Source organism: Oxyura jamaicensis, chromosome 4 (genome assembly GCF_011077185.1).
Source record: "Oxyura jamaicensis isolate SHBP4307 breed ruddy duck chromosome 4, BPBGC_Ojam_1.0, whole genome shotgun sequence".
NCBI classification, from domain to species: Eukaryota; Metazoa; Chordata; class Aves; order Anseriformes; family Anatidae; genus Oxyura; species Oxyura jamaicensis.
The window spans coordinates 18,397,956-18,425,219 of record NC_048896.1 but is presented as its reverse complement, the minus strand read 5'-3'; the positions used below and the strand labels follow the sequence as shown (position 1 = coordinate 18,425,219).

Genomic DNA, 27,264 nt, shown 5'->3' with positions numbered 1-27,264 from the left:
TCCCTCACACCTCCAGCGGGACAAAGGTGTGTGCACCCGGTGAGCTGGGAGCATGGGGCAGCCTCGGTCCAAACTCCTCTCCTGCAGTGCCCGGGCTCCCTTGTCCAAGGGACAGCAGCACCTCGCTGCGGTGCTTGCATGTGTGGTCCGTACAGCATCGACATGCTCTGTGATGTGCCGTGGCCACCTGCTCCAAGCCACTGGTGTCCCCGTTCTGCCTGCCAAGCTGTCCTCCCTGCTGTGCATTTCCGCAGAGGATTCATTCCCAGGACTTTTCCTCTTCTCCCGCTGGAGCTGCAGCAGCTGTGCAGGCTCCCACCCAGGGAACACCGCCAGTCTGGGATGCAGGAGGCTTCGTAGTCCCTGTTCTTGTTATCTTCACCACTCTTCCACTCTCACTTCTAAGCAGGCAGACAAACGTCCACGTTAATGATATTGTTTTCACCCTGTGGAATATGGGCTCTTGCGGTCTTTGGGCTGTTTGCAGAACACCCGGAGCAGGACACAGTGCCCGGCACAGCTAATCTGGGGCTGCAGCTGCTCCCTTGACCTGCCCTGGCACAGCGGTGGGTGGCGCGGCCATGTGGGGCAGCCCGACCCGTGGCGCTGCAACAGGTGCTTCTGCCCTGCTGCAGCCCTGCTTCCCTCCCGGCTGCCGCCCTGGAGGAGAAAGCAAGAGTTTTTCCTTCGTGAGCTGTGATGTTCCTTGTTTGCAGGGGTGAGGACACCTGTAAAATCCCAGATGGGAATAAGCCGCCGAACCGGTGAAGAGCAGGCAGACCACGGGGTTCACGTGCGGGCTGGAGAGGAGCAGCCCAAGCTGACCGAGATGTTGTCGGAGGCAGAGTGTTACTGGGGGTTGCCAGGATTCGGTTCTCATTTCCACTGATTAATGTTATAGGCAGAAGAGGAACTGCTCCATGGTGGAAAAACAGGGTCGTGAGTGCGGTGTGAAGTTCAAGGGTGTAGGGACAGCAAGGCGTAGGGTGAGAGGTGGTTTTTGACAGGCACAATGGAGCTGGAGAAAACAGAGAGCAGCTTTCAGCACAATAACGTCTCTGCTGTTGTCTGCACGTGCCAACCCGGACAAGTCTAGTACTGCAGAAGGAAACAGGAGTCAAAGCAACTGCAATGTGAAATCCCATCCGTAACTGGCCATATCTAAGAGGTAAAGTAGTAACACCATAAACAGCTAATGAAAGCCTTAATTTTAACTGATCACAACAACAGGTGACATAAAAACATACTTGCTGAGAGTGAGACGTGTATGGGCCGGGGCTGTTAACACATACGGGTTTCAGAGTTTGGAAACGTGCATGAAAAGCAGTCACGGGGCTCTTAGTGGCCAGGTCAAAGTGGTCTGCAGTGCCACGGTGCTCGCTCAGCACCCCCGGCACGCCTGTGCCCAAATGGCAGAAAAAAGAAGGTGTGATGGGAGAAGCATCAATCTGCAACCAAGAGGCAGGCCACAGTTTGAATTAAAACCTGGGAAAAGCCTTAGTGGGTGGCCATGCCTTACAAGTCATGAATACACCACTCTTCAGTCATGGTTTCTCTCTCACGTGGATCCCCTGGTGCTTCATACGGTGTGAGCTGTTACGGTGTTAGGCTGTTCTGTGGTTAGGACATTCACGAGTTTGGTCTGTCAGTCCCGAGACAAACCCCTAGCGTTATTTACTAGTTTATGTAATTGTCCTGCGGCCACGGAGCTGCTTGCTAGATCCAGCATTTTCCTATAAAACAGATGGAAGGAAGAGCCGGCTCGGGCCCCCTCCCCACCACGAGCACCCCCTGTCTTCCCCAGGTGCTCCCAGCAGGGTTAATTTTATGTTATATAAAAAAAAAATCCATCTCCTGGATGGTTTTGAATCCACTGCATTTCAATGGCATTGAATTAGTTCTTGTTTCACTTGCAAGGACAGGGAATTAAAATAAGCATCTCGGTTTCAAACACTTGTAACTCACTCCTATTTACTTCTACTTCAATTTCTTCCTTTCAGGATCAGCTTTTCAAAGGTTTGTGAGCATCTAGTAACACAGGGAGCTGCCTCGAGGGCATGCACAAGTGCCTGAGCTTGTTTATCCGTGACCTTTTTATTTTTCTGACAGTCGAGATAAAAGATACGTGCTGGTTTGCCCTTATCTTCTGTGTTCCTGCACACTGAAGGAATTTAATACCTTACGAGATGGAACATTTTCCTTTATGCGCTTCTGTATCTTTGTCCCTCTGAATTCAAGCCTAGCCAAACGCCTCATATGTAGCTGTTATTTTTCACTCCCATTCATTTATTTGGTACACAAATAATGGCTGCTGGACTGTAATTTCCAGGACTGCTTTAAGCTGATTTTAATGCAGGATTGTTTGTTACTGTCAGGTTTATATGTGCCTGAAAGCTACGCTGCTGGTTCCTTCCTCTGTTGTCATGGTGGCAGCCCCAGAATCCAATCAGTGCCCCCGCCCGAAATCCTTCTTTTGTAAAGCAGGCCCTCTCCTCTTCCTCGGTGGGGATGGGAACATCTCCGATCCTCTTCGGTGCAGTACAACAATTTGTGTAATGTTATTAGCTGATGAGTTTAGCTGTCCTTGTTCTCCGGGGTTATGAAGTTAAAATGATTGGTGTTAGAGCAGAAGAATGGCTGTGCTTGTCCTGACCAAGGCTTCTCCAAGCAAGGCCAGGATGCAAACACACCCCCAAAATACGTGGCCACATCAAGAACCCACCAAAAATCTACAGATGGCTTTAAATGGCATTTCTGCCCCTTTGTCTCGTGCTCTGAGACACAACCTCAGTCATTCTGCTCTGACCTTTCCAAACCACGGTGTTGGGCTGGCTGCAGGCTGAGGGGATTGCAAGGCTCCCGCTCTCCTGCTTGGAAAGGTTCCCAAAAGTTCACTAATTATGGCCAAATCAGCCCCAGACGTACGGCTGCAGCACCTGCACTTACGTGACGCTGTTGGCTAAGCTCCCCAAAAAGCCTCCTGCAGAGAAGCGCCCTGAAACGAGTGCCAAGGTGATGGGAAGAGAACGGGTGAAGCCGTTCCTGGCTCAGCTGTCAGCCCAAGACTCCTGCAGTGCCTGGAGGAGGGCTAGCAAGCCACTGGCTCAGATACCAAGTACTTACATTTTATTAAGTGTCAGGTAATGTGGGCAGCAACTGTCATGATCAGAACTGCTCACGTGTACGCACGCACATACAGGCCTCTGGCCAGCCAGGAGCTCATCCTGGGGGAGTCCCAAAGCCGAACCTGTGCCCTGGACCCCTCCTGTTACACCAGGACTCATCTTGCAGCCTGAACTTCAGATCCCGAATTTCCGTGAGGTTCCTCCTGCTTTTCTGAACTGACAAGCTCCAAACTGAATCTTTTAAAAAAACACTGAATGGCAATGTCAAGAAGTCAAAGAAAGGGGCATAACTCCAGACTGTTCTTTCCTTTCCCTTCTTTTCTCCTTCCCGCAGACAAAGCCAGTGATTTAAAAGCTGAAACTGCAACAGCAGCTTGGATTTCCCCGCAGGTGTCGGGGCCGTTCTGGGTGCTGCAGCCGGCTGGGGTAGCAGAGGTATCCCCTTAGAGGAGCTCCAAACCCCCCCCGGGATTGCTCACAGCCACACAGGTGGTGTCTCTTGATGGCAAGCTTTTCAATGAAGACAAGCTTTGGCTTTCTGAGCATGCACCTGATTTTGGAAGCAGCTTTCTTTTGGATTTTAGAGAAACACACGTATGTGAGGTGCTGAAGCTGCTTTCTGCTGCATTTCCAAGAAGCACACTTCATCGAGCTTTCCTGACGGCACCCCCAGCCCCATCCTATTTTTCCTAAGAGCAAATTTCCTCCAACCAATTTCTCTCCTTCCATTTTCAGGCCACATTTTTTTGCCACTCTGTACGTTTCAGTAACTTCACTGATGTCAGTGAAACAGAGGTAAGTGGATCCGTTCCAGGCTTACATAAAAGTAAGCAAGCTCCATTTAAAAAGGAGCTTTTATGATTTACTCGCCCAGCAAACTTTTCTTTTCTCTTTCATCCATCTCTTTCATGATTCCTCTTTGTACATCACTTTTGTCCTTCCACACAGAAAGTGAGCTGGGAATTGCACTCCTTGGCACTGATCTTCCTTTGCATCTTCACCTTTCTCCTTGTTTCATTACTCTTACACTACATTTTTCTTTTAAATTACTCTCTGTAAGAGCTGCTTATTCAGGCCTGTCTCTCCCTGGAATTCTCTCTGATCCTTCACTAAACAAAACAACGCAGACATAAAAACGAGTCTGAGTTTCAGCCAGGCAATGAAAACTTCCAATGACAGACTCTTGATCGGATCTCTTGGTATTTCACAGTCATGCAAGATTTGGATGAATTTAGCCCTAAAGAGTCCCAGTCATGTACCTAAACTTCTTACCCACATTTTACAATACAGATGGAGGGAAATGAAGATGTTTAAAAAAAGTCTGGCGGAATATCGCACCCACAAATCCAAGTTGGACAGACGTGTGATTGTTTTTTCTTTCATGTCTCTGCTAAGGGAAGAATTAATCTGCTAGCAGGTTAAGGTTCTCCTTTTGGCTTTAGACTTTTTCACACAATGCTCACGTCTCCCTTCTCTCCTGCAGACCTTTGAATCCGGCAGCCATTCGTAACGAAACCTAGCAGCAGTAAAGGCCCCACAGACACTCTGCTTTTGCAAAGTTTGTGGAAAACAGGCAGCCAAGCAGCAAGGCCTCCGAGTGCCTCTACAGAGAGACTGGCTGTGGCAGGAATTCTCCCCTTATCAGCTACTGGAGTGCTCAGGCAGGAAACCACCATGGAGCCCCCATGGCAGAAACGAGGAAACCAGGCCCTGCTCCTTCTGAGGCTCAGAGTTGCATTTCCTTCCCTTGTGGGCAGGAGTGGCAGCAACACATTTTTCAGACACTTGAGTGTCAGACTTATGTGTGTGAATCTGTGTGAGAAGCAACTTTACGTACAGCTTACGCTTCTGCTCGGATGCCTTGCTGTCCTCCAGGAAAGAAGCTAACTGCAACTCTTCAGTTCTCTCAGACTTAAATTGGGATTTGACTCTCACTAAATGTAGCGTATCACACCTTTGAGATCAGAATCACACTATTTACAAAAATATGTGGTAGGCATTTTTATCTCACCTGCATGTAGCAAAACAGCAGGCACCGGTAAGGTGGGTTCTGTCATAGCTTGGATTCCATGCTGCTGAGCAGATGGTATTTATTGACAAAACTACCGCTAAACTGTTTGCATTCTCCAGGCTGTAGGTGCAGCCAGCCTGAAGCACGTTCTCTACTCATTACTGAAATATTCATTTTCCCAGAAAGCCATCTGTGTCATTCGGTCATGGCAGAAGCCCAGAGATGTCCCATTCTCTCCACCACCACCACCTCCCCCAGGCTGTTTATTTGCTGTCAGATCTGGACTATATTTCATGCCTCCTTTCTCCAGAAGCCCTTGTCACTCAGGCTGCACTAAGCACAGGGCAGCAAAATGAATGAACTATATAATTTCCAGTTTTTCATCCTCACAAATGCAAATCTGAGTCTAAAGGTGCAAGAAGTGTGGCTAAGAAAGAAGATTTGCTAACGGAGCAATCTGAACTGAATTATATCATGTACTGCTTTCACATCAAAGGGGGTAAGGCGAGAGAGAGAGGAAAGGAGCATTACAGAGGTACCAATTTGGTGTAAACACAAGAGCTGCCGGCTACTGCACATAAAGCCTGCTGTCCTTCTGGCTGCAGCCTGCCAGAAGCACAGGTGCAGAGACAAGCAGGCGAGCTCGAAGCGCTCCTGCAGAAACACACTCTGCAGAGCTGCTAAGAGGGACAATATCTGCCCTAAAGCATTGATACTTCCTCGTCTCCTTGGGACTAATGATGCATTTGGCACCGGCGAGCTGAGGAGAGGTGGGTAAGGCATTGCTCCTTATTTACGTACCTCCCAATTACATTTCTATGCAACACTTTGCATAGCTAATTGTGCATCATTCATAGTGCCATGGCACAGCCCTCTGTAAATATGCCTGCAATTTAGGGTGATGAATGCACCTTGCCATCCACCCGAGGGGGTGGTAGCTGAGACTTCTTCTTCCTTATCTGATGTGAAGGGTGTAGAATTTCACCCAGACGCACCTGTTAATAACAAAATAAAGTTCTGCGTTGCATCAAAAACGTAGATGTGTATCTCAAGGTGCATGGCTGACAGCCTGGATTAGCTTGTCGCTGATTTCTTCCCCTTCATACCAACACAAATCCCCTTTTTGCCTCTAGGCCCTTCGAACTGCAGGACATAAGAGGCGTTTGATGGCAGGGTGCAACATCCCAGAGAAATGCAGGGGTGAACTTGAACCAAGTCCCTACAAATTATTGCTATTGTTTCTTCTTTATCAAGCACTTCTGTATAATAGTAAGTATTTTAACACATATCTAGGAATAGATGCACTTGGAAAAAAAGCAAATGGTTCTGGTTTCCTTATAGATGTATAAGCAGCAAGTACCTCATTTCCTTATACATATAAATTGTGTTGCATAGCAGAATAATTTCAGTATCGAAGAAGCAGCAGCTTCTGATAAATGTTTTACCTGATTTACAGATATTTATAACGATTCTTTCCCAAGTACACTGTCAAATACACAATGTGTGCTAATACCTCTGATTTTCCTTCTGGACAGACAGCTTGGTCTTCTTGACCACACTATTTCCAAGAACCTTGCAAGAACAACAACATATATGATTTTTATCCTTTTGTTGAAGGCTGTTGAAATTCACCAACAGATCCATAAGACAACAGGTGTCTCAATAGCCATCTTGCCCACCTAAATTTTGCTCCTTCCGGAAAATGTGAGTAACACCATATCGAAAATGGGTATGAATAACAGAGGGTGCCCCCAGTGGTTGGGCAGTCTCCTTCGTTGGAGATCTCCAGTGCTGTTCTGAATGGGACCTGAGCAACCTGATCCACCACTGAGGCCAGAGCTGCTTTTAGGTCAAGCTGAACTACATGATCCCCAGCGGTCCTTCCCAAATCAAATTTTCCTATGATCCTATGACCATGGCAAATGCACCTGTAATATGTTTTATGATTTGGAATAATTCTTTTGAGTAACCCATCCCCATGCAATCTGTCATCTGGAATAGGAATCAGGCAGGCACTCATTTTAATTAATGAATTAAACTGGCAGAAGGCATGTTTATAAAGCACTCCACTGAGGTGGCCTCAAAACCAAAAAAAAAAAACACAACTGACTAGTGTTTCCTATCGGTTGGCTTCTAGGTTTCACAGATTGTTTGTTGTGATAGCCTGGGCAGAAGTTCATGCTGAAGGGCATGATCTTCAGTCACCCAAGTTGTGCGCAGGGTGGACTGAATTTGGAGCGAGCTTAACGGCCTGAGTAAAGACAGAAATTAGAACTCATATTTGGGCCTGATCGGTAAACCGAGTGCAGAGATATAGCTGTCTAGCCAATGGGACACACTAAACTCTGGCACTTTTGTGAAATGTTGGCTTTTTGAAATAGAACAATATAGGAAATTCCCTGTTGGGGATGAAGGTAGTGCTGAATAGCTGTTGTGCTTCAGCTCACACCCTCACTTATTTCGAAATAGCTTCCCTGTTTAGACAAGCCTTAAGAGATTGAGACATTTATAATGAGTATTTAATCTTTCCATCTCTTTTCTTACTGTTTTGATGTTTCCTCAGGCTTTGAAGATTCAGAATTATTTTTCCAGAAACTACAAGTCTTAAGGCAAAAATAAGGCAGCTAGAAACTGACTGCTGCCAGTAGGAATTAAAAGTTTGTAAGTTTTTTCACCACAGGAAAAGTTCATGATATTCATTAGCAGTGACCATATTTTAATGCATTTATGCCCTTAGGGTTATAGAAATGCTTCATTCACAACTTTATTCACTCTGGATCATAGGACCGCTAATATTTCCATGATGGCATCATGCCTTTCAACAGTATCTTTATTGTATGCATGTTTTGAAGGACAAATGGTACACGTTTTTCAGATAAAATCAGGTCTGAAGACACTCAGGGAGAATGCAGCACCTGAGGCAGCGGTCTCTTCCGAAGTTTTCCTGTGCAATTGAGTACTGGATGAGTCTTCACCAGGGCCTCAAGGCATGACGGAAAAATAATTAATGATTCGCAGCAGCAGCAAAACTTCCTCATTGTCATTCAGGGAAATAACGTCTTTGGAAACCATAATGCTAGAATAACAATCACATCACAACAGCTATTTGAGGGCTGTGTGGAGCAGCACAGAATATAAGAAGTAAACATTTGCTTTTCATGGTGGGGATGGATGTCCTTTTCAGGCTGGAATCAGAAATCAGAATTATTTTTACCTCAAACAGTTTCCCTCTTGATGTCCAGTTTGAATTAATGTGCTATCACTTTATTAATACTCTTGGATTCTATTGCAGAAAACAACCCTCCTCACTCTGCTAAATGTTCAAAAGGGAAATTCCTCATCTTGGTCTGGAAACTCAAAACATACTTTCACAGAAGGTAAAGTGTGTGTGGTCACCAAACAGGCAAAGGAGCAAATCCCAATTCAGAAAGTCATATGTTTTCTGCAGAAATGCTTTTTGCTCCCTCTTCTTACTCCAGGAAGAGCTGCCATTTATGTGGTTGAGAAGAGATGATGGCTTTTTAAAGAGTATTTTGAAAATCAAGGTGAGGTGACCCATTTGAGTGAGCCAGATCCCAAAAAGGACTATTGATTTCCCGGTGTACAGCAGCTCTCCTCAGGAGAAGACCCTGCTCATTTCTTTCATGCTGTGCAAATCTCTGTCATATTTGTAGACAACTAATGAGTTGGTATGAAGACAACCACGACAGCAGGATCAAGGGAATCACTTGCGAGCGACTGAGCCTACCAGCGTTAGGCTGTTTGTTTAAGTCTGCTGGCGAGGTGTCATTAACATTTGATTGATGATTGTTCGAAGTATTTTGCTGGTAACAGTCCAGCTGTAACGGGCTGGTGGCCGCATGACAGAAACTACTGCCACGCTTGGCAAAAGCTAAGCACGCTCTTGCTTGCTTTCAGGAAAATAGCAAACAAATGAGCTCCCACACAGTGAACTACCACTCTTCACCCCAGTTTTGGCTGCACCCCTCACCTAGTTCTTGTCCTGCCCAGTTCTTTGCTGTACTTTAAGTAAACAATGTCCTCAATATTGGGTCAATGCCCGCCACAGGCGAGCAGGCCCCAGGGTCACCGCCTGTCGGGCTCCTCAGCAGCCCTGGGGTGGGTGCATGGCTGAAGGATGGGGACTCGGTGTCAGATGCTGGACATGCCACCGGCTCTACGAGATGTGCCATATTCATCCTGTTATGGATCTGCTTGTGCAGATAAATCCAGCGAGGGACAAGTTTTTTGAGGAGCACTTATTCCAACAGCATGAGGTGATACTGTACGGTACTTTTACACCCCCCACGATCCCGCAGGAGCCAATGTCACCGCCCAAGGCAAACTGAGAAAACCCGGCTCACAAAAACCTGTGATGAAAAAGTGCCATTAAATCATTTCTTCCACTGCTTCCTCAGGCGGGCACAGGAGGGTCGCCTCGCTCCGCGCTCAGCCCCTGGGCAGTCACTGCCGCAGGGGATACCTCGGGCTAGGGCTGCGGTCCGTGCATACGTGGTGCGGGTAAACCGAGCCGGCTCCCCAGCCTCCACACAACCCCGGGGGGCCGGCGGGGAGAGCCGGGGGGCTATGCCAGGGCTCCGGCCGCCTCCCGGGGCGGAGCGGGGCGGCCGCTCGGTCACCTGACGGCGCCGCCGCCGCCATTTTGTCGGGGAGTGGAAATGTGAAAGGGGAAGGCGCGCCGCAGCCCGGGCCGGCTGCTTTCCTCCTCCTCCTCCTTCTCATCCTCCTCCTCCTCCTCATCATCGTCCCCGGCCGCCTTCCTCGCCGTCGTCCTTCCCCGGGGGAGGCAGCGGGAGCCCCACCATGTCGGGGCAGTCGCTCACCGACCGCATCGCGGCGGCGCAGCACAGCGTCACCGGCTCGGCCGTCGCCAAAGCCGTCTGCAAGGCGACGACCCACGAGGTGATGGGCCCCAAGAAGAAGCACCTGGACTGTGAGTAGGGGCCGTGTCGGTAGCCACGGCTTCCCCCAGCTCGCCTCCACGTGGGAGCTGCGAGCCCCGGCCGAGCCGCGGGGCGATGTTTGGGCGGCAGCAGCCCCTCTGCCCCCCGAGAGCTTCCCAACTTCCGAGCCCTGCACCCGGGGAAGGGCGGTTCAGGTGGTAGGGGATCTGTCCGAGACAGAAGTCAGGCTTCTCGTGGTGCTGTCGGGCACTTTTGTGTCCCTCTGGTGGGATGCAGCTGCCTCTAGCCTGTCCTGAAATACAGTTGTCTTGGGGCTGTGCTGGAAGGCTGGAGGTGAGGTGAAGGGATGGGAGAAGGTGGATTGCATCTTCCCTAAAGGACAGCGCCTTTTTGCTGATATATGTCAACTCAGTATGTTGCAATTCCTTTTTTATTTACCAAAAGATGCCGGAAGCTGCCCCTGCTATCTGCAGAATTATCAGTGGTGTTGCTTTGTTTCAGTTTTTAATAACTGCATAGCACTTGAAGTTGCTCTCTGCTCAGTTGTGCAATGAATGCTGCAGACTTTGCGCATTGTGTAGTACCTCCATGCACCTTCTATGAAAAGCAAACTAAGTGTGTGCTTTTACACTAGGGAGAGCAGAGGCGAGGCGAGGCTCCCTTCAGAGTCCGGGGACCAGGCTGGTGGATTTGTGGGACTCCTTCCAGCTGATGGTACCACGGAGAGTCTGCTGTTCAGGCTCTCAGAACAAGCATGTTCTGTTAATTGTTGAGGACAGTTTGGCTCTTTGGTGCTGTGGCACTGATCTGTGAAATAGACATCTTGCATGAAAGCCTTTGACACGGATCAAATAGATGAGCCAAGTATATTTCTTATTGCGTGGATGCGTGGAAGCCAGGTGCAGTAGTTAATACTGCAGCTACTAGGTTGAAGTTGAAAGTCTTAAAGCTGGGCAATTGACGATTCTTTTCATTATACCATTATGTTACCTGGTTTTATTTTCTGCCTGAGGTAGAACAACTTCGAGGTAAGCCTTATGTCCAGAAATGGCAACGTGACAGGAAGCCAGAAATCGGTGACAGTTTGCTCAATAGTTTGAAAGTTTCTGAAGCTGAGAAGAGGTAGTGTGTTGTTTGAAACTGATGTCATTCACTTGGCAAAGTAAGAAAATGGACATCTGGAAAAACTGTATCTTGAGAATAGGATAAAGTGGCACTGTGACTGTCGTATTCCTTTGAGTATCTCTTGATAGAAATCTGTTCAGAGTTGTCAGTCTCCCTGAAGGTTCTTACATCCCAAATGAGTTCTGTGTTTTGGTGTCAGTTGTTTTCTATCATTCTTTTGTCTAAAAAAAAATAAAAAGCTTGTTGTGCTGGCTGTAGCTCTGGAGTAGAGGAAGACTGTGGTGGGGTGGAAGAAAAAGATGTGAAATGTGGTACCACGAATACCTTTGCAAAGAGCTTTAAAAAAATATATAATCCCAGTAAATATTCTTCAGTCTTCATTTGAGCATATGCATGTGCTGCTTTTCAAACATCTGCAAGCCTGTGTATTGCACTTCTTATTTTTTTTTTTTACATGTACATCTGTAAGCAAAACTTAGTTGTATTGAACATAAGCAGATGAGATACAAGTTTAAATACTGTTATCTCTGGAACAATCACACAGCGTAGTTTCAAAGACCCAGCACAAGTAGTTTCCAAAGTACAACATGAAATAAAGCATAGCTTGGACTTAATGCAAAACACTGCTAGTTGCACCTTGGTCCCTGCATGTGCATGTCATTAAAAATACACGCCATCTGGTATTAGTTGTAATTGCTGCTCAAAAAAAAAGTTCACCAAGAACATGTTCAGGGAGTTGACAGTTGTACTGAGGGTCACGGAGGAGTATTAGGCTCTGGACTCGATTCCGATAATTTCTTAAAGTCCAAACTTCCTTAGCAAGGGAGACTTTAATGTTACGGTGTGGGTATAAGCAGGAAGATGTTATGCATACAACGTGTGAGCTACTATTTGGAGCCTTGGGTCTTGCCTAGCTGCTGGGTGGTGTAGTTATTTTTCTTAAAGAGCAAAAAAAAAAAAAAAAAAAAAAAAAAAAAGGCAATGTCAATGGGGATACCTGATGGTTTTTTTTTTTCCTTTTAAAGGGGGTCGCAGTGTTCTAAATAAGTCAGCAGATCTATTTCTGTAGTATTTTGCAATATTTCAGGATAGAATGAAATGTTACACAGTGGTTGTTCTTTTTCCTCAGCGAAGCTCTTGAAGCCTTGTGTTTTCTTCCCCATGTTTTTGGCCGTCTCGCTTTGCCTCAGCCTCCTGAATTTGGGTTGCAGTGGAGTGGGGCTCGGTGCTTCTTTTGGTGACATCTCTCTTCCTGGCTAACTGTGGAAAAAAAACATTAAAAAATGCATAACTTAAAGCTGTAGCCAAGCTGGACCAAAATTCAGAAAGCACAAACCCTAAAGTGAATTGTATATTAAACTTGTAAATTAACACAGTTTTTTTCTCTCTTTATACCTTGTCCACAGCCCTCTTAAGAAGCAGATGGGAGGGGAAAGTGGTTAATGTTGCTCATCAAGACTTAAAACTGCTCTACCTGTACAGGCTTTAGAAGTCTTGTAAGAAGTGATAATTTAGGTACTTCAAAATTGTATTATGTACCAAAATTGGGCTATTAAGCCTTGCTCTTTAGGTGAAAGTTGAGGGCTCCGCCAAGTCATTAGGGATTCAAATGTTGCCAGTAATGTCACATTACGACTGTTACAGGTGGGGAATGTTTTGTATCTGCCCGTTCTTTCGGCAGCTGGAGCTCATGACTGGCTGGCAAACGCTGATGCGGTTTGGCTCTTAGAGATATGTCACTTGTGATACCGCACGGAGACGTACGCCCAGGCAGTAAGGTGCCAGTCTTTCATTTGAAACTCTCTAGTCCTCTGTGAAGCTGTTCAGTTTGACTCAAAGAACAAAATGAAAACACCAACAGAAATACCTGAGTTAATGTTGGAATCTGTAAATGCTTTTCTTTTCTTTTCTTTCTTTCTTTTTTTTTTTTTTTTAATGTAGCAATTGCATAAAACTTTTTATAAAGGCTTTATGAAAACTTTTTATCTTGTATCCTTGTTTAGTGGGGGAATGAATAGCTGAATTAATGCTGCCTCTAGCAACTGTAATTCTAAGACAGTTCAGATTTAGCTACCATGTAAAAGAAACTTAGGTTGCTATCAGATTTCACTGTAAGAACACAGGGACATAAACACTTCTATTAGTCAGGTGAAATCCCTTAATCCTCCAGCTGGAATTGTCACATTCCCTAAGTCTGCTCAAGTGTTCCTTCTGGTTTTACTTTACCATGTAACTTCCAAAAAAGTCATCTTTTTTTTTAAAGACTGCTGGGTTAAGACAATTGGTCTTAATTCTTATATCTGCCTGTCTTAGAGTCGTTTCTCTCCCGTGATGGAAGGGAAGAAATATGGGAATATTCAGCAATTGTGGTTGCCTTAACTCCTGTATTACAGGTGTCTTGAAAGAATTATTTCCAATTGAAGAAAATGATTGCTTTCTTGTTGCTTTAATGTTGAAATGTATGTTGGTTTTTGTCAGTTCCTGGCTGAGGAATTTCCAGCGAACTGATTTTTATATCTGGATTTACACATGCTGCTCTCTGAAGAGCTGTGTGGTTTCACAGATGATGTGCCAGTATTTCAGATGAGCTGTCGAAGAAAAATCCTTGGTGCACTTCTAAGCAGTAAGGTTTCCACAGATGATCTAGGCTGCTTGCAATCCCCTGCAGTGCTCTTCTGGTTTAAAGCTGATTGATTTTATTTTATTTTTCCTGTGTGATGGTAACAAGTTTCTAAATTCTATCCTAGAAATTGCACTAGGGTTTCACTTGCAGTGGAAGCGATTCCTCTGTGTGACTGGCAAAATGTTTTGAGTTAGGAAGTGTTTATATAAGTGGTGTGATAAGAGAGTGAGCACCGCTTGCCCTACAACACGTTTCATCCCGTTCAAGGCAGGTTTTGCAGCCAACATCCCTATTAGCGTTGCCCAGCTGTCAGTCTCTCAGGTGCATGTGTTCCTTTGTGTTTCCAGATGCAGGGTGGTAATAGGCTTTTCCTCCTTTGCTGCCAGCTGTAACAAATCCATGCATTTTTTTTATGTAGGGATCTTACTGCAGACTTGGGGGGGGGGGGGGGCAAAAAAAAACTTTAGAGCAATTTTTTCTTTTTTTGTTAAAGATTTTGAATGCTGGAATTCAAATGTGGGACTAGCCCACATTTGTTACTAATTGTGTGTTTTGTTTTTTTTTTTTTTAAAAAAAGACAAATACAGGCAAGAAATCTCCCAGGTGTTCAGCATCATCTTAGGCTTAGCTGAGGGCAGGTGACAAGAATGCACGAAACAAAAATCTCTCTAGTAAAATTCCCTGGAGATGAGCCCGGCTGCTGTTCCTCTCAGAGCAGAAAGTTGTTTTTAGCTTGAATCTTCCCAGTTCTACTTATTAAATAATAAGTACTTTTAATGTTCACTATATCATCAGAGAAAAAATTGACTTGCTCCGTGGTCATGGGAAGGAGAACTTTGTGCGGAAATGCTGCTTTCAGCAGGCTGTGTGGTCTTTGACCTCAGCAGTTTAATGGCATTCCTTTAACTGTCACCTATTAGTAGTGTTACAGATACTGCTCAGCTTCCTTCGTGGTGGTTTTTTGTGGCGGTGGATTTTTATTTTATTTTTTGTAAATTGAGAAGAGGAATTACAACTTGTAAGAGTTGTGCAACATTTTTTGCTGGTTACAACCCAGTTGTATAAAAATACTGAGCTAAAGCTAACAGCAGTGTCTTGATATTGCTTATAAAATGAATGGATTCAGGAAGACTTATTTGTCCTGATGTGCTCTGACAGAATTACTGAGAAATGTTATAACAAAGTTCTCATTCAGTAGACGAGACTATTGAATTAAAATTCAGGTTTTTGTCTATGTATAAATTTTTGAATTGGATCTTGCTTCGTGATATTGAACAACAACTGTCTAGGGACAGTTTGGGTTTCAAGAGACATTAAAATGTTTACTTTCAAGAGACATTAAAATAAGATTTACTTTGACACAGCATCTGAGGATGGTACAGTGGTGAGGGGCATCTGTAAAGCGACTCTTTGAGGTTCTTCATATTTGTACAGTAACATATTTTACTAAACAGTCAGATTTTGATGTATAGCTTGCCTCAGGCTCCTTTTCAGGGCTCTTCTATCTGTACAGTTATTTCAGTGGTTTTGCCTGTTATTATTAGGGATGAAAGTTTTCATCACAACTCGGGTGTTTTGTATGTATTTGGAAACTTCTGATGCTGGAGTGACAACAGTAAGGTTATTAGTGTTTGCAAGTATCTTATTGAAGCAGAAAGCTACCTAAAACTCTTAATAGACAGAGAAACTGAAAGTAAAATTACTCAAAGTACCCATTAGTGATCCTTAATTATAAGACTTTAAAATATGCTCGTATTAAACAGGCTCCTAATTGTTACATCTGTAATATATTCAGTGCACTAGAGCAGATAAAAAGATGAAATGCAATATTTCTATCGCATAATCTGTCCTAAACTATCTCAATATGTGGCCTCCAAGTTAGTTCAGGTTGCAGTTGATAATGTCATCGGTCTTCTGCATGGCGCTTACAGCGTGACAGCGAAGCTGATGGTGCTGGCACCTGGGTGCTGGGTTGCTGCCCGGCTTCCCAAGCACCTGCACCTCTTCAGGTACTTGCAGAGAAAAACCACAGGCAGCAATGCTGAGCTCCAGCCAGGGGGCTGCTCCCAGACTTGGCTTGAAGAAGAAGCCACAAAGGAAGCTTTTCAAAGCAGATGTTTGTTGTACCGGCCTTGCCCAGTCCTTGAGGCGTGCTTTGATCACACCTGAGCCAAAGTTAGCTCAAAGAGAATAAATCAAGTGTGCGTGTCTCGAGGGGGTTTAGAATAGTCCTGCTTGCAGTTCTCTGTGCAGCCAGTGCCTTCGCTTCTTCCCTGGGTGTCTGCTGGAGCCTGCTCTGGTTTTGTACCAGCGCTCAGGCAGTGGCTTGAAGCTCTCTGACCTTCCGAGTTAATGTTTTACTGCTGAGTTTATGATCGGTCTCTGACACAAAGAGCTTTTTTGATGCAGAAGCTTGAAATCTGCCATGATCCACCACGGTACACTCAGCAGGTTGGCGATTAGGTCAGTTGAACTGAGTGGAGAGGTGTGTAGGTGCAGGCTCTTGCCCATAAATCTGCCGGGGAAGAAGCTTAGTGCAGGTTTGCAGCATCTCATTTGCTCTCAGGTGTCAGTACTCAGGCTTGGACCTGGGCTCTAGGTACTTGCTGCTTGCTGATCTTGGGGGCTGCAGGTGTCTCAGCTTTTCTGCTCTTGTCTCTCTTCCATTTTGGTTAGATCAAACGACTCCAGGCGCTGGGCATTCAGTGTGTCTGCGCTGGCTTTTGGATGGTACTTTGGGCCTAGAGCTTCTGCTGGGGCAGGTTATTTATGAGCTGTTGGAACTCCATAAAACTGTTGAAATGCCTTTGACTTTATCCTCAGTGGTTTTCAGTAAAATTTAATGGGTTTGAGCAGGGAGTGTAAAACAGCTCAATTATTTCTTAAAGAACTGAAGTTAAATCTTCCAGTATGAATTATCATGTTGCTTTGTGTTTTTTCGCATGGATAATCTTGGAGCATGCAATTAATTGTAATGCTTTATTTTTTTCTCTTCTTTAATTTAGATCTAATACAGTGCACAAATGAAATGAATGTGAATATTCCACAGTTGGCAGACACACTCTTTGAGAGAACTGCAAACAGTAGCTGGGTCGTAGTGTTCAAAGCTCTAATTACAACACACCACCTCATGATGTATGGAAACGAGGTAAGATGTGATTAGCTCTGTAAAGGCCTCCTTAACAGTGTATTTTAACCTGTTTCAACAGATGACAGGCTGACATTAGGGGATAATCTGAAGTAAAATTCACTGCTTGGAGTTCACTAGGTAATCCAAATAGAAAGCTAAACTGAATGCTGTAAATAAGTGTGTATATTTTAGTCTCTACTTCCAGTACTGTTCATACTGAAACTTGAAAGGAACAAAAGCTGACGTGGGACCACAGAAAAAATTCTGAGTGTAGAGTCCTGGGTTACCAGTTAGCATGTGTCTGCCCATGCAGCAGTTTGTGGTAGGAAAGACACAAATTTCTGTTTGTACCAGCACTGCTCCTTAGCTTTGAATGGATGCATCCAGGGATTCAGATCAAAGGTATATCAAGTCTCATAGGCCATACTGATTGTAATCCTCGTTTACGGATTCAAGCATATTTAAAGAAGTTACAAAGTACAGAACTCACAATCATAGAGCATACATATGGGAAAAGTGGAAAGAGAAACTTTTAAAACTACCTCACTATCTGAATGTGTTGTTTCTTACTCGAGTATTATTTGTTGAGCCAGCTATTATTTGTCAAAACTTAAATGTTATTTACTCAGATCAGCACAACTCTAAATCTGAATTATACCATTCCCCAGTGCTGCTGTTCACCAGGGTTCTAGAAGTACTGTTGTTGCTAATTAAACTTTGTAAGTAAGCTGGTCTCTGACTTCTACAGCAGCAGTGGATGCGTGGAAGCTCAGATAATTTAAGTGGAGCTTGCATTTTCCTGCTTATCTGTTCTAAACTACAAAGTTAACCTAAACAGCTCCCTCTAGGATTGCTAGTCTTATTCATGGGCAGCAGTGACTTTTTATTTGAAGTCTCACTTCTGCCAGACACGCAACTTTGTATTTTGATGCTTTGTTCATCAGTAGTTTCAAGGTGTGTTTTTGATCTTTTTAAAGTACTTTCTATTGTTGGAGGAGGTGATTAGAAACAGCTACGAGCTAAGTGTAGTTCTCTTGTAATGTGCTTAAGTGTATTGACTCTTACAACAAAAGTTAGATTCTCGACTTTTTCTTCACCAACAGCGCTTTATCCAGTATCTTGCATCGCGAAACACATTGTTCAATCTAAATAACTACCTGGACAAAAGTGCCATGCAGGGTAAGGATTTTTCACTGAAGGAAAAAACTCTACTGCTTTTTTGCTCTGTGATTAGTGCCTGTGTCAGTGCGCTCTGGGAGACAAGTGACATTTAAATGAAAGAGTATTATGATTTGTATTGCATCAGGCACCAAAGAATGTCCGACCAAGAATTTAGACACGAGAAGGTGAGATTGGGTTACCTAGCTGAGTAGAAATTTACCTGCAATGTATGTGTTGTGCTTACAGAGCTGTCAGTTTGTAATAGTAAAAACATGCACTGCATAGAGAAACTTCTGAATTACATTTTAGTGTCTCAGGAGGAAATATGAACTGCTAAGGTGCATGGAATGCACTGTATAGATAGCATGGACTCCCTCAAGTCTCTGAGAGACGTTCTGATTATTTGCCAGTGTTAGAAGGCATTAAGTCTTTGTGTGGTGTGAGGCATTGCAGATGAGCTACCAAAGACTTCAGCATTTTACTAGGAATATATTTTCAGTCTGATTTCTAGAGCATCAGTAAAAGAGCTGTTTGGTTCTTGCCGTATATCTTTTGTTGTAGGCATTTATTCTGATAATTGCAATGAAGGCTTTTCTAATCTTAGCAAGTTGGGAAGAAGCTGTAACGCTACATTGCAAAGAGAAAATAGTGAATCTTAAGACCCTGGATTGTGCCTGTGAAGTGCTGCTCTTATGCAAGTTGATGCAAAATGGATTAGTAGAATAGTTCGTGAAAAGGACTTGAAGGAAACTGTTCCTCTTCAAAATATCTAACCTACATATTCTTAACTTTTAGGCTACGATATGTCTACCTTCATTAGGCGATATAGCAGATACTTGAATGAAAAAGCACTTTCATATAGACTTGTAGCAGTTGACTTCACCAAAATGAAAAGAGGGTAAGACACTTTCTGCTTCTTTTGCCTGGTCTTTCACATGGGCAGGGGGAAATACCAGCTGTTCTTGAGCTTATCGTGGGTTGGTGCTCCTTTTGACTCCTTGAGGGGGGTAGTGTTGAAACAGCATAACATGCTGAGGTTTCTTGGTAACCTGTAAACGTCTTCTACCCTGCAGGATAGATGGAGTGATGAGAACCATGAATGCTGAAAAGCTCCTGAAAACCCTTCCAATCATACAGAACCAGCTTGATGCACTCCTTGATTTTGATGTAAGCACTTTAAGCTTGTTGTTAGGTAACGGTCACTCATTTTGAAGTGCAAGTTTATTTCATTAAACACTAATTTATTTTCTCATTGCTTTCTACACAGGCAAATCCAAATGAACTAACAAATGGTGTTATAAATGCTGCCTTTATGCTCCTCTTTAAAGATTCCATTAGACTTTTTGCGGCATACAATGAGGGGATAATTAATCTTTTAGGTATGTGGAATTATTATTGTGGGGATTTTGTTTTAGCTTTTGAAATTGTGTGCAAGTTGTTGAGAGAAATAACAGATCATTTCTGACTGTAATTATTAAACTGTCTGGCTCTGTTCTGATGAAATTAAGCATGTCTTAGTGTCACTGGCAACTGGTTTAGGCATAAATATATGCTTTAACCTTGAACACAGCCTGAAACATAAATGGAAGTGAGTGTGACTGGTGAGACTAAAACAAAGATACCATAAACATGCAGTGTGTAGTACTTTTAAAGTCCAGTTGATACCTGAGATACCAGGTGAGCTACCTGGTTTCGTTTCCTTAAACTCTGATGGTTGGTCTGTGACAGTTAGCAAGCCTTGAGTGTTGAACGCTCTTGAATGTTTAGTCCACTCACAGCACAAATGACTTCTGTTTTCCCATACTTTGTTTTGCCTGGTTACTTGTAGCTGGTACCTCAATCTACATGAGCCTGATGCATGGCATCTACAGTGCTTTGCTCAAGAGTGACAAGCTATTAGGAAATTCTTATAACGACTATTCAAGCAAATTTCTGAATGAAAACATCATCTGATGGGTTTATTCTGTTAATTCAGTAATTTTTACTCAGTGAGATATCTGCAGGCATTTAGGGCAAAACCACAAAAAGTGAAGGATGTGGTTGCTATTGGCAGTTCAGTTTGATACATACACCACTTCAGTAGTCATTCTGATGGTTTTTGGCTGTCAGGTTCACTTACAAATAGTAAAACATACTAATACAGGGTCCATAGATGTAACTATATACCAGGAATATGGTATCTACATCATTTCCAGCTAATAAGATGAATACCTTAGAATACGAGCACAGATGCCTAATTAAGTCATTGCAATTATTTACTTCCATGCTTGTAAAGCTTTGTATTTTAAGGTACTGAATTTCAATAATCACATTTTTCTATTAGCTCAGGACTTTTATTACAAAAGGTAACAGGTATTCATGTCAACTTTAAAACTTGGATAGCTTTGAGTTACTAGTATCTTCTCTCCCCAAAGCTTGTCTTAAACTTACACTTAGAATGCTGTGTCAGCTTTTTGCCAGGACGGGTGTTATCTTACAAGAATGTTTTTATTTGCATCCTCAGAAAAATACTTTGATATGAAGAAGAACCAGTGTAAAGAAGGCTTGGATATTTACAAGAAATTTCTAGCCAGAATGACCAAATTGTCAGAATTCCTCAAGGTAGCAGAGGTAAATAATTTAACATGTATGGGACTGCTTACTCTTAGCTATATGTACTGGTACATATAGCATATAGGTACGTACAGCTATATGGACTGGTACAGTAGTCTGCATTCATGATCATGTAACATAACCTTCACTATGCAGGGAATTATTCTGCAGATTAGGTATTTTAAATTCTGTTCACTCTCATTAACATGAAATGAGATTCTCAGGCATCTCTTTTAATAGCCAGACAACATATTAACACTTCAAAAAGGTTGTTATACATTTGATTAATGGTCTAGAATGAACTAAGTGTTAGGGTATTTACAGTACGCTCCTTTACAGTAACTGCTTAAAATGGAGTAGTTCCAGTAAGCAGTGTCAATGTTTCTAATGCTTCCAATAAGCTCTTCTGCTTTGAGATGTAGAGTAATGTGCCTGAGATTTCTAAGGTGTAATCTTAGCAAAGCTCATGCCAGTTCAGGAAGTAATTAATAGCCATTTCAATGTGTTAGCTTCTGTGTAATGCTCAGACCTCACAGATTTTGTTTGTCGTCACAGCATGTAGTAACGTGCTTCTTCTCTTTTTCTGTAAACCCAGCAAGTTGGAATTGATCAGGGTGACATTCCAGATCTTACTCAGGTCAGTGTATGTATCATACTGATATAATCCAATTATTTTGTCCTCTGTGTTTTTTGAGATCGGTGTGTATCATAATAATTATCTTCAATGTATTCTGTTAGTCTCTGTTTACCTGAAGGAAGTATATATGCATGTTTTCCCATGGATCAAATGCGCTCAGCATTTTTACTTTGCAGCTGTTGAGTTTTGTTTTAATAAAAAAAAATCTTAAGGAAAAGCTCTTTTAGGAACTTTTGTTTTTTGTGTTACAACAAAGGACTAATTGGATTATAAGCTACAGACACCTTGGCATGTCTTGAGGAAGACTTTCCATTTCACTGTAACTTCAGGTATTCCAGCACTTAAAGATTACAGCTAGCTCATGCAGTCATGAGGTTTTTTTGTTTGTTTTACTGCTCTAAAGTCTAAATAGATTTGATGTTTCTGTACTAGCTCTTAACTTTGTCTTCAGTATTACCCAGTAGTATGAGGAATGTGCGAGCACTCTGGAAAACTTAGTCTAAAAAGTGGAATGCAGGCCAGCACATTTAACTGAGGATAAATTGAGGGGCAGAGAAGAGGTGAGAAAAGGTGGTTTGATGTGGCGACTGGGAACTGCTGAGCATCTGCAGAAGTACACAAAGTTATTATTTACAAGTTCCTTTGGTTCATAGGAATGCTGTACTTCTAACCTGGGAGCAGCCAAGTAGGACTAGGATTTTTGGTGTTCTTTCTGTAGTGTAGCATACCCTGACAGTCAGGAGACTCAGGCAATGCTCTGGAGTGGCACTGAGGCCTAGAGTACTCAAGGTGTCGGATTGGAGTCAGTGTGAAATAGTTGAAAAGCTAACATGTAAATTTCAGTGAGTTGTTACTACACTAACTTCATGAAATGTAATTTAGTGGGTTAATCAATGTCTTGTGAAGATTTTCTTGAACTTCATTCAGTGTCTTTTTAATATGAAAATCAAATCTAAACCACAAACTTGCATTGTTGATTTTTTTCACTACTGATGAAGGTCAGATGTCACCCTCAAGTTGTACACGTACAAATCTCTAATACTTGCTCCCAGCAGTAACACTAACCTTTTTAAGAACTCTTAGGCCTTTGCAGTAGGAAAGAAATATAATTGTAACCACAAGATAAGGGCAAGTAATGAATGAAGACAAGCATGATGTTTTCCATTGCTGTTTAATTTTAGCATCTTACTCTCTTCTGATCAGTACTGAATGTTCAGCTGGTCTGTAGTATGTTATGAAATCACACCCGAGTCTCAGGTGGTACTTCAGGACGTTGGCTTGTTCACTTAAATATGTAAGGCAACTGTCTGAAATGTGGTGGTGGGTGTCAGCATCTTGTATATTGCCAATTTCAGTGCCACTGTCAGTTAAACATTCGAATTCCATACTAAATTTCAGGACATTTAATAGAGTTATAACTGTACATCAGTTTAGTGCCATGTTAAAACAACTTGCTAAAATCGCTTAGTGGTGGGCTTTCCCAGAAATACCAGTTTTCAGTGTTCTTGTGGCACTGAGTTCTGACAGGATCGTGGACAGTAAATTGTAACAGTACTATTCTGTTTCTTTTCAGGTCTTTTCAGATCTTCTGTTTCTTTTCAGGTCTTCCATATTTAATTTTTTTTCCAAAGTACTTAGATGTTTAGGTTTCTGGTGTATGTTCTGTTCTGGGATGTGCGTATTTCAGTGTTTCCCAGGCTGTTCCTGGGAACAATTGATTTCTCTTTAGGCAGAATTGAAGAAGAAAAAAAAATGTATAGCAGCAGTAATAATAAATTTCTCATGTTCACACTATTGCTGCTTTTGCCAATTTCTATAGAGAAAATATCTTCCCTTGTAGTTGCCCTGTTTCATAATGTTGTTGCTTATTTTCTATTTATAGCTGTTACTGTATTTCATAAATGCAACCCAGTCACTTTCATCTGCATGGATGTTAGTCTGGCAGATGTCTTTGGGTGGAGGGACATAGTCTGAGTCATAAAGTGCAGACTTTTTCAAGTCATTATATCTGTATTAGCCCAGACATTTCTTCTGACACAAAACTATTAAGTTCTGTTCACTTAAAAATAAATAACTAAAAATCTGTAATGCTCTGCTGGATGTCTGCAGCAAAGAGAAAGTTCAGAGAAAGCTACTGGTTTGTTTTGTTGGGTTTTATGGCGGAGGAGGGGGGACAGTTAGAGGGTCTAAAACAAAGCAGAAAAGCATGGAATATGCTCTTTCCACACTGGTAGGTTTTAGCGTTACCTTGAAGAAAAATGCAGACCAGGAAAAACTTCCTGGAGTTAGTCTTAGTAGCAGGAGACTGTATTCTGTATACCTCAATGTGTCATGTAATACCTTTTACAAAACGGGTGTTCTTGGGAGGAAAAGGCTGTGGTTCTCTTTTTGGTCCCTAATACCTTTCTAGAAAGGTATTTCAACAAAATTGTTACCTCTTGGGGTTAGTTGTCCTAGCTGGGATGCTAAATTTATTCATGACCAGTTACTGAGGTACCTACACTGTCTGAACTTGCTCTTTCTGTATACAGAGCTACATAACAACTTGGGCCTTTAAAGCAGGGTTTTTTAATAGGATTATTCTAATTGTTCTTCTTTGCATCTCTTGTGGTTTGACTCAGTTTTTATGGAATGTGGGAAGTCAGATTGGGTTAAGTATTCCAGAAGGGAACTTGCCAAACGTTTGTCTGATTGTTTTTCACTCTCCAGGAAATATATTGGACCAGGTTTTGGTATGGAAGGGCTAGTGCGAACAAGCTTGTTTGCTGGTATGTTTTTCTTTCTTCCAGATAATGCCCTCATATTTATTTTACCCAGTGCAAGTTGGTAAGTGGCGAGAGAGGCTTAAAGCCTCTGAAAACCCTGCCAGCTGAGTTGGCAAGTAGCTTAAAACTTCAGAGGTCAGTTCCCTTCATCTGAAGCTGCTGTAGGATTTAAGGCCCTCGGTCTGTGAAGCATGGGCTATGTAGTTAAATAGCCATGAGAGCAACGTGGCTGGAACAGCAAGGTGCTGAACTCTTCCAACAGTGCCAGCCTAAGCGCTTTGCTTTCTGGAAGATTTTTCATAGCATGATTTCTGAGATATCTTACTTCCTGCTAAGACTGTAATTAAGATCGGTTCAAATTCTGTGTGAGCTTTGAAGAGGTTTCCTCTAGCATGTAGGAAATGTTTCTGTAGTTAATTCAAGAAAATAGTGGAAAGGAAACATGTTGTGATTGGCACTTTTTTTCCTTGCTTTCTGTAGGAATGAAAGCACTTGTGCTGTGCTACAAACTTTATATTTTAAGCTTGCTCTTTTTTTGTTGCCTATCAGTTACATATTTTTCCTGGCTATTGAAAGACGTTGTCACTGTTCTCAAGTCTTCATAAGCTCACGAGCAGTGTTCACTTAACTCATTTAGATGTCCAAAGTTTCGCCTTGTGTTTAGTGTGGCGCTCTAATACCTGGCTTGCTGCTGGGTTTAAGTGGAGGAAAGACGACTGGTTTTAGGAATCTTCATTTCTTTAAAAACTTTGCTTAAAAACTTCTCATAGGTAACGCTTTTGGGGGCATGGAATCTGTAACTTTGATGTAATGTTGTTAGTTTCTAATTAGGCTGCCAAAGGCTTTGGAGAAATGGGATTGATTTACTGTATAATGGTGTGTTGGATAGATATTGTCTGTGGTGATATTGGTGGGATAAGGTTGAGCTTGATTGTTTTTTTTTAATCCAACTTAACATCCTGTTGTCAGGTGTTTCTAATGCAACCCTTTGTGAATATTTGATTCAATAGAAGTGACTGGCTTTTTGTTGTGACGAGGGAAGGGATCAGTGATGCACAGGGCTTCATTTCTGTGAGTTTATAGAGCTACTGCTGAATGAGCTATGACAATTGGATAAATCTTAACATATTGGATTAATCTTAACATAGCAAATACTGTTGCTAAAACCAAGAGTCCGGTGTGCACGCGCAGAAGCAGACCTGCTCTGAGAGGATCCTTGCTCTGTGTCTCTGGCGCCACTCCTTTTAAAGGACCACAACTGGCTAGATGGAAACCAGGCATGCAGGGTGACAGCAATACCCAAAGGCACAGTTAGTGGTGTGGGGTTTTTGTTTGTTTTTTATTTGGGGAAAATGACCTGTGTACTGAGCAATGAGGTCCTGTCTAGAAGCAGTGGTTTATGAATACTCTAATTTTAGGCACCCAGCAGCTTGCTTGAAGCACTGGAGCAACATTTGGCTTCTCTGGAAGGGAAGAAAACAAAAGAAGTCTCGGCGGCCAGCAGGTGAGCACCAAATGAATGGCAACAATGCCTCTACTTAGGATTTGTCATAATCTTACTGAGACGTTTTGGAATTCAGTCACTTGGGATTGTCCTCTCGAATGTAATTCACTGCCAAATGTGTTTTCTTAGAAGTGTAAATGATGCATCTAATAATATTCTGATTGCTTTGTCACATTTGATATTTAGATATATATTTGTGTCTGACAGGTATTTACTGTTCAGTAATAATCCATTGAGCTGAGACCTTGTATATTATTCTTTGTTCCTCTTGTTTGAAGTTCTGTGGCTTAAAAGACTTGTACAGTGTTGGGGGTATTAGGTGTTTGTTTTTTAACCAAGATAGGCTGGTATTTGTCTTTATTGTCAGCTATTTACCTCTGAGACCGTCAATCTGTCTTAACCTGCTTATGAAAGTTCTTCAGTCCCTTCTCATAACTACTGAGTTAGCTTAGATGCTCTGTGCTGACAAGAGTTGTTAACCTTTCTGTCAGGAAAGGTATCAACGTATGTGAACAATACTTCTAATTGAAGAGGGTGAGATCCTATGTATCCATGGCACATCTGTGGCACCAAAGGGCATAGCTTAGTGATGGGACTCAGGAGGTCAGGTTGACGCTTGAACTTGACAATTTCGAAGGTCTTTTCCAATTTAAATTCTGATTCTTTACCATACCCCCTCAGTATTAGGGTGTCTGCTTTTCTGTACCCAAGAGTAAGGTAAGAAAAGACCAGGGCGGGAGGAAATAACGTACAATTTGGTACTTAAACTATGTGATGTATTCCTGACTGGTTTTCTTAATAAAACATTGTTATTACTTTTATTTTTAGAGCTAGTGCCCTATCCAGTGCTGTTTCCACGCTTGCCAACACAGGAATGTCATTTAGCAGGATGGATGAGAAAGAAAAGCAGCAGGCGTTGGAGGAGGAACAAGCTAGACTGCAGGCACTTAAGGTACTGTGTGTATATATATATATTTAAAATTTATATTCCGATATGTTTTTCACTACATAAGAGTGAAAAATGGGATTGGCTTAAAATGTTCTGTGGTGGGAGGACTCTCATCTCAGTGGCCAAGCTTCGGTAGGATGCAGGTGTGATGGCTGCCAGTATATGGTGAACCCTCTAAGGAAAGTGATCTGAATAGCAGATAGCTAAAGTAGACCAGTTAAAGAACAATCTCTTGTAAGGAAGAGTATATCTCAAGGATTCATGACATGAGTGTAGAACAGCTCTAGGTTCTGTCTCAACAGCTGAACATCCAACATTGCTGTTGTAAGACTGATTATTGGTAGGAGGGAATTATTTTTCCCTTTGATGTATGAAACATTGCTGTAGTGTGATTCTTCAGTACTGTTACTTGTAAGGAGAATATTTGCTATAGTGCTGTCCGAATTTAGCTGCTTTTACTTAGAATTCTATCATTTAACTTGCACCATTTTGAAAGTATTTATGAGTATTTAAGAATAATTAATGGACTTTGAACAATATGACATGAAAGAGAACTGGTGTTCTCTTTTGGTTCCTTAATGCACTTTATTTTGCTCACTCATATCTTTTGAATTGCCCACTTAATAAAATCCTTTCCTTAAGATCTGAATCCCGGTCCTTCAGGTACTTTTAAGCTGTTTATCCCTGTTTACTGAGAAGATGCATAATACAATCTCC

At 42.7% G+C, this 27,264-nt stretch overlaps 1 protein-coding gene across 7 annotated transcripts in view; it reads left to right on the top strand.

The window, feature by feature from the left end:
* The first annotated feature begins 9,781 nt into the window (after positions 1-9,781).
* Positions 9,782-27,264, top strand: part of LOC118166064 (phosphatidylinositol-binding clathrin assembly protein-like) — a 39,065-nt gene continuing 21,582 nt past the window's right edge. For 4 of the 7 annotated variants that reach the window (XM_035324653.1, XM_035324647.1, XM_035324646.1 and 1 more), the window contains exons 1-10: positions 9,786-10,090; positions 16,815-16,957; positions 18,043-18,118; positions 18,896-18,998; positions 19,174-19,267; positions 19,368-19,479; positions 20,604-20,710; positions 21,288-21,335; positions 25,513-25,598; positions 26,427-26,550. In XM_035324653.1, the coding sequence (XP_035180544.1) occupies positions 9,961-10,090; positions 16,815-16,957; positions 18,043-18,118; positions 18,896-18,998; positions 19,174-19,267; positions 19,368-19,479; positions 20,604-20,710; positions 21,288-21,335; positions 25,513-25,598; positions 26,427-26,550 (1,023 nt within the window). In that variant the 5' untranslated portion in view covers positions 9,786-9,960. Of the gene's footprint in view, positions 10,091-16,814; positions 16,958-18,042; positions 18,119-18,895; positions 18,999-19,173; positions 19,268-19,367; positions 19,480-20,603; positions 20,711-21,287; positions 21,336-25,512; positions 25,599-26,426; positions 26,551-27,264 lie in introns of all 7 variants that reach the window. The other 3 variants (XM_035324650.1, XM_035324649.1, XM_035324652.1) reach the window with 3 other exon arrangements.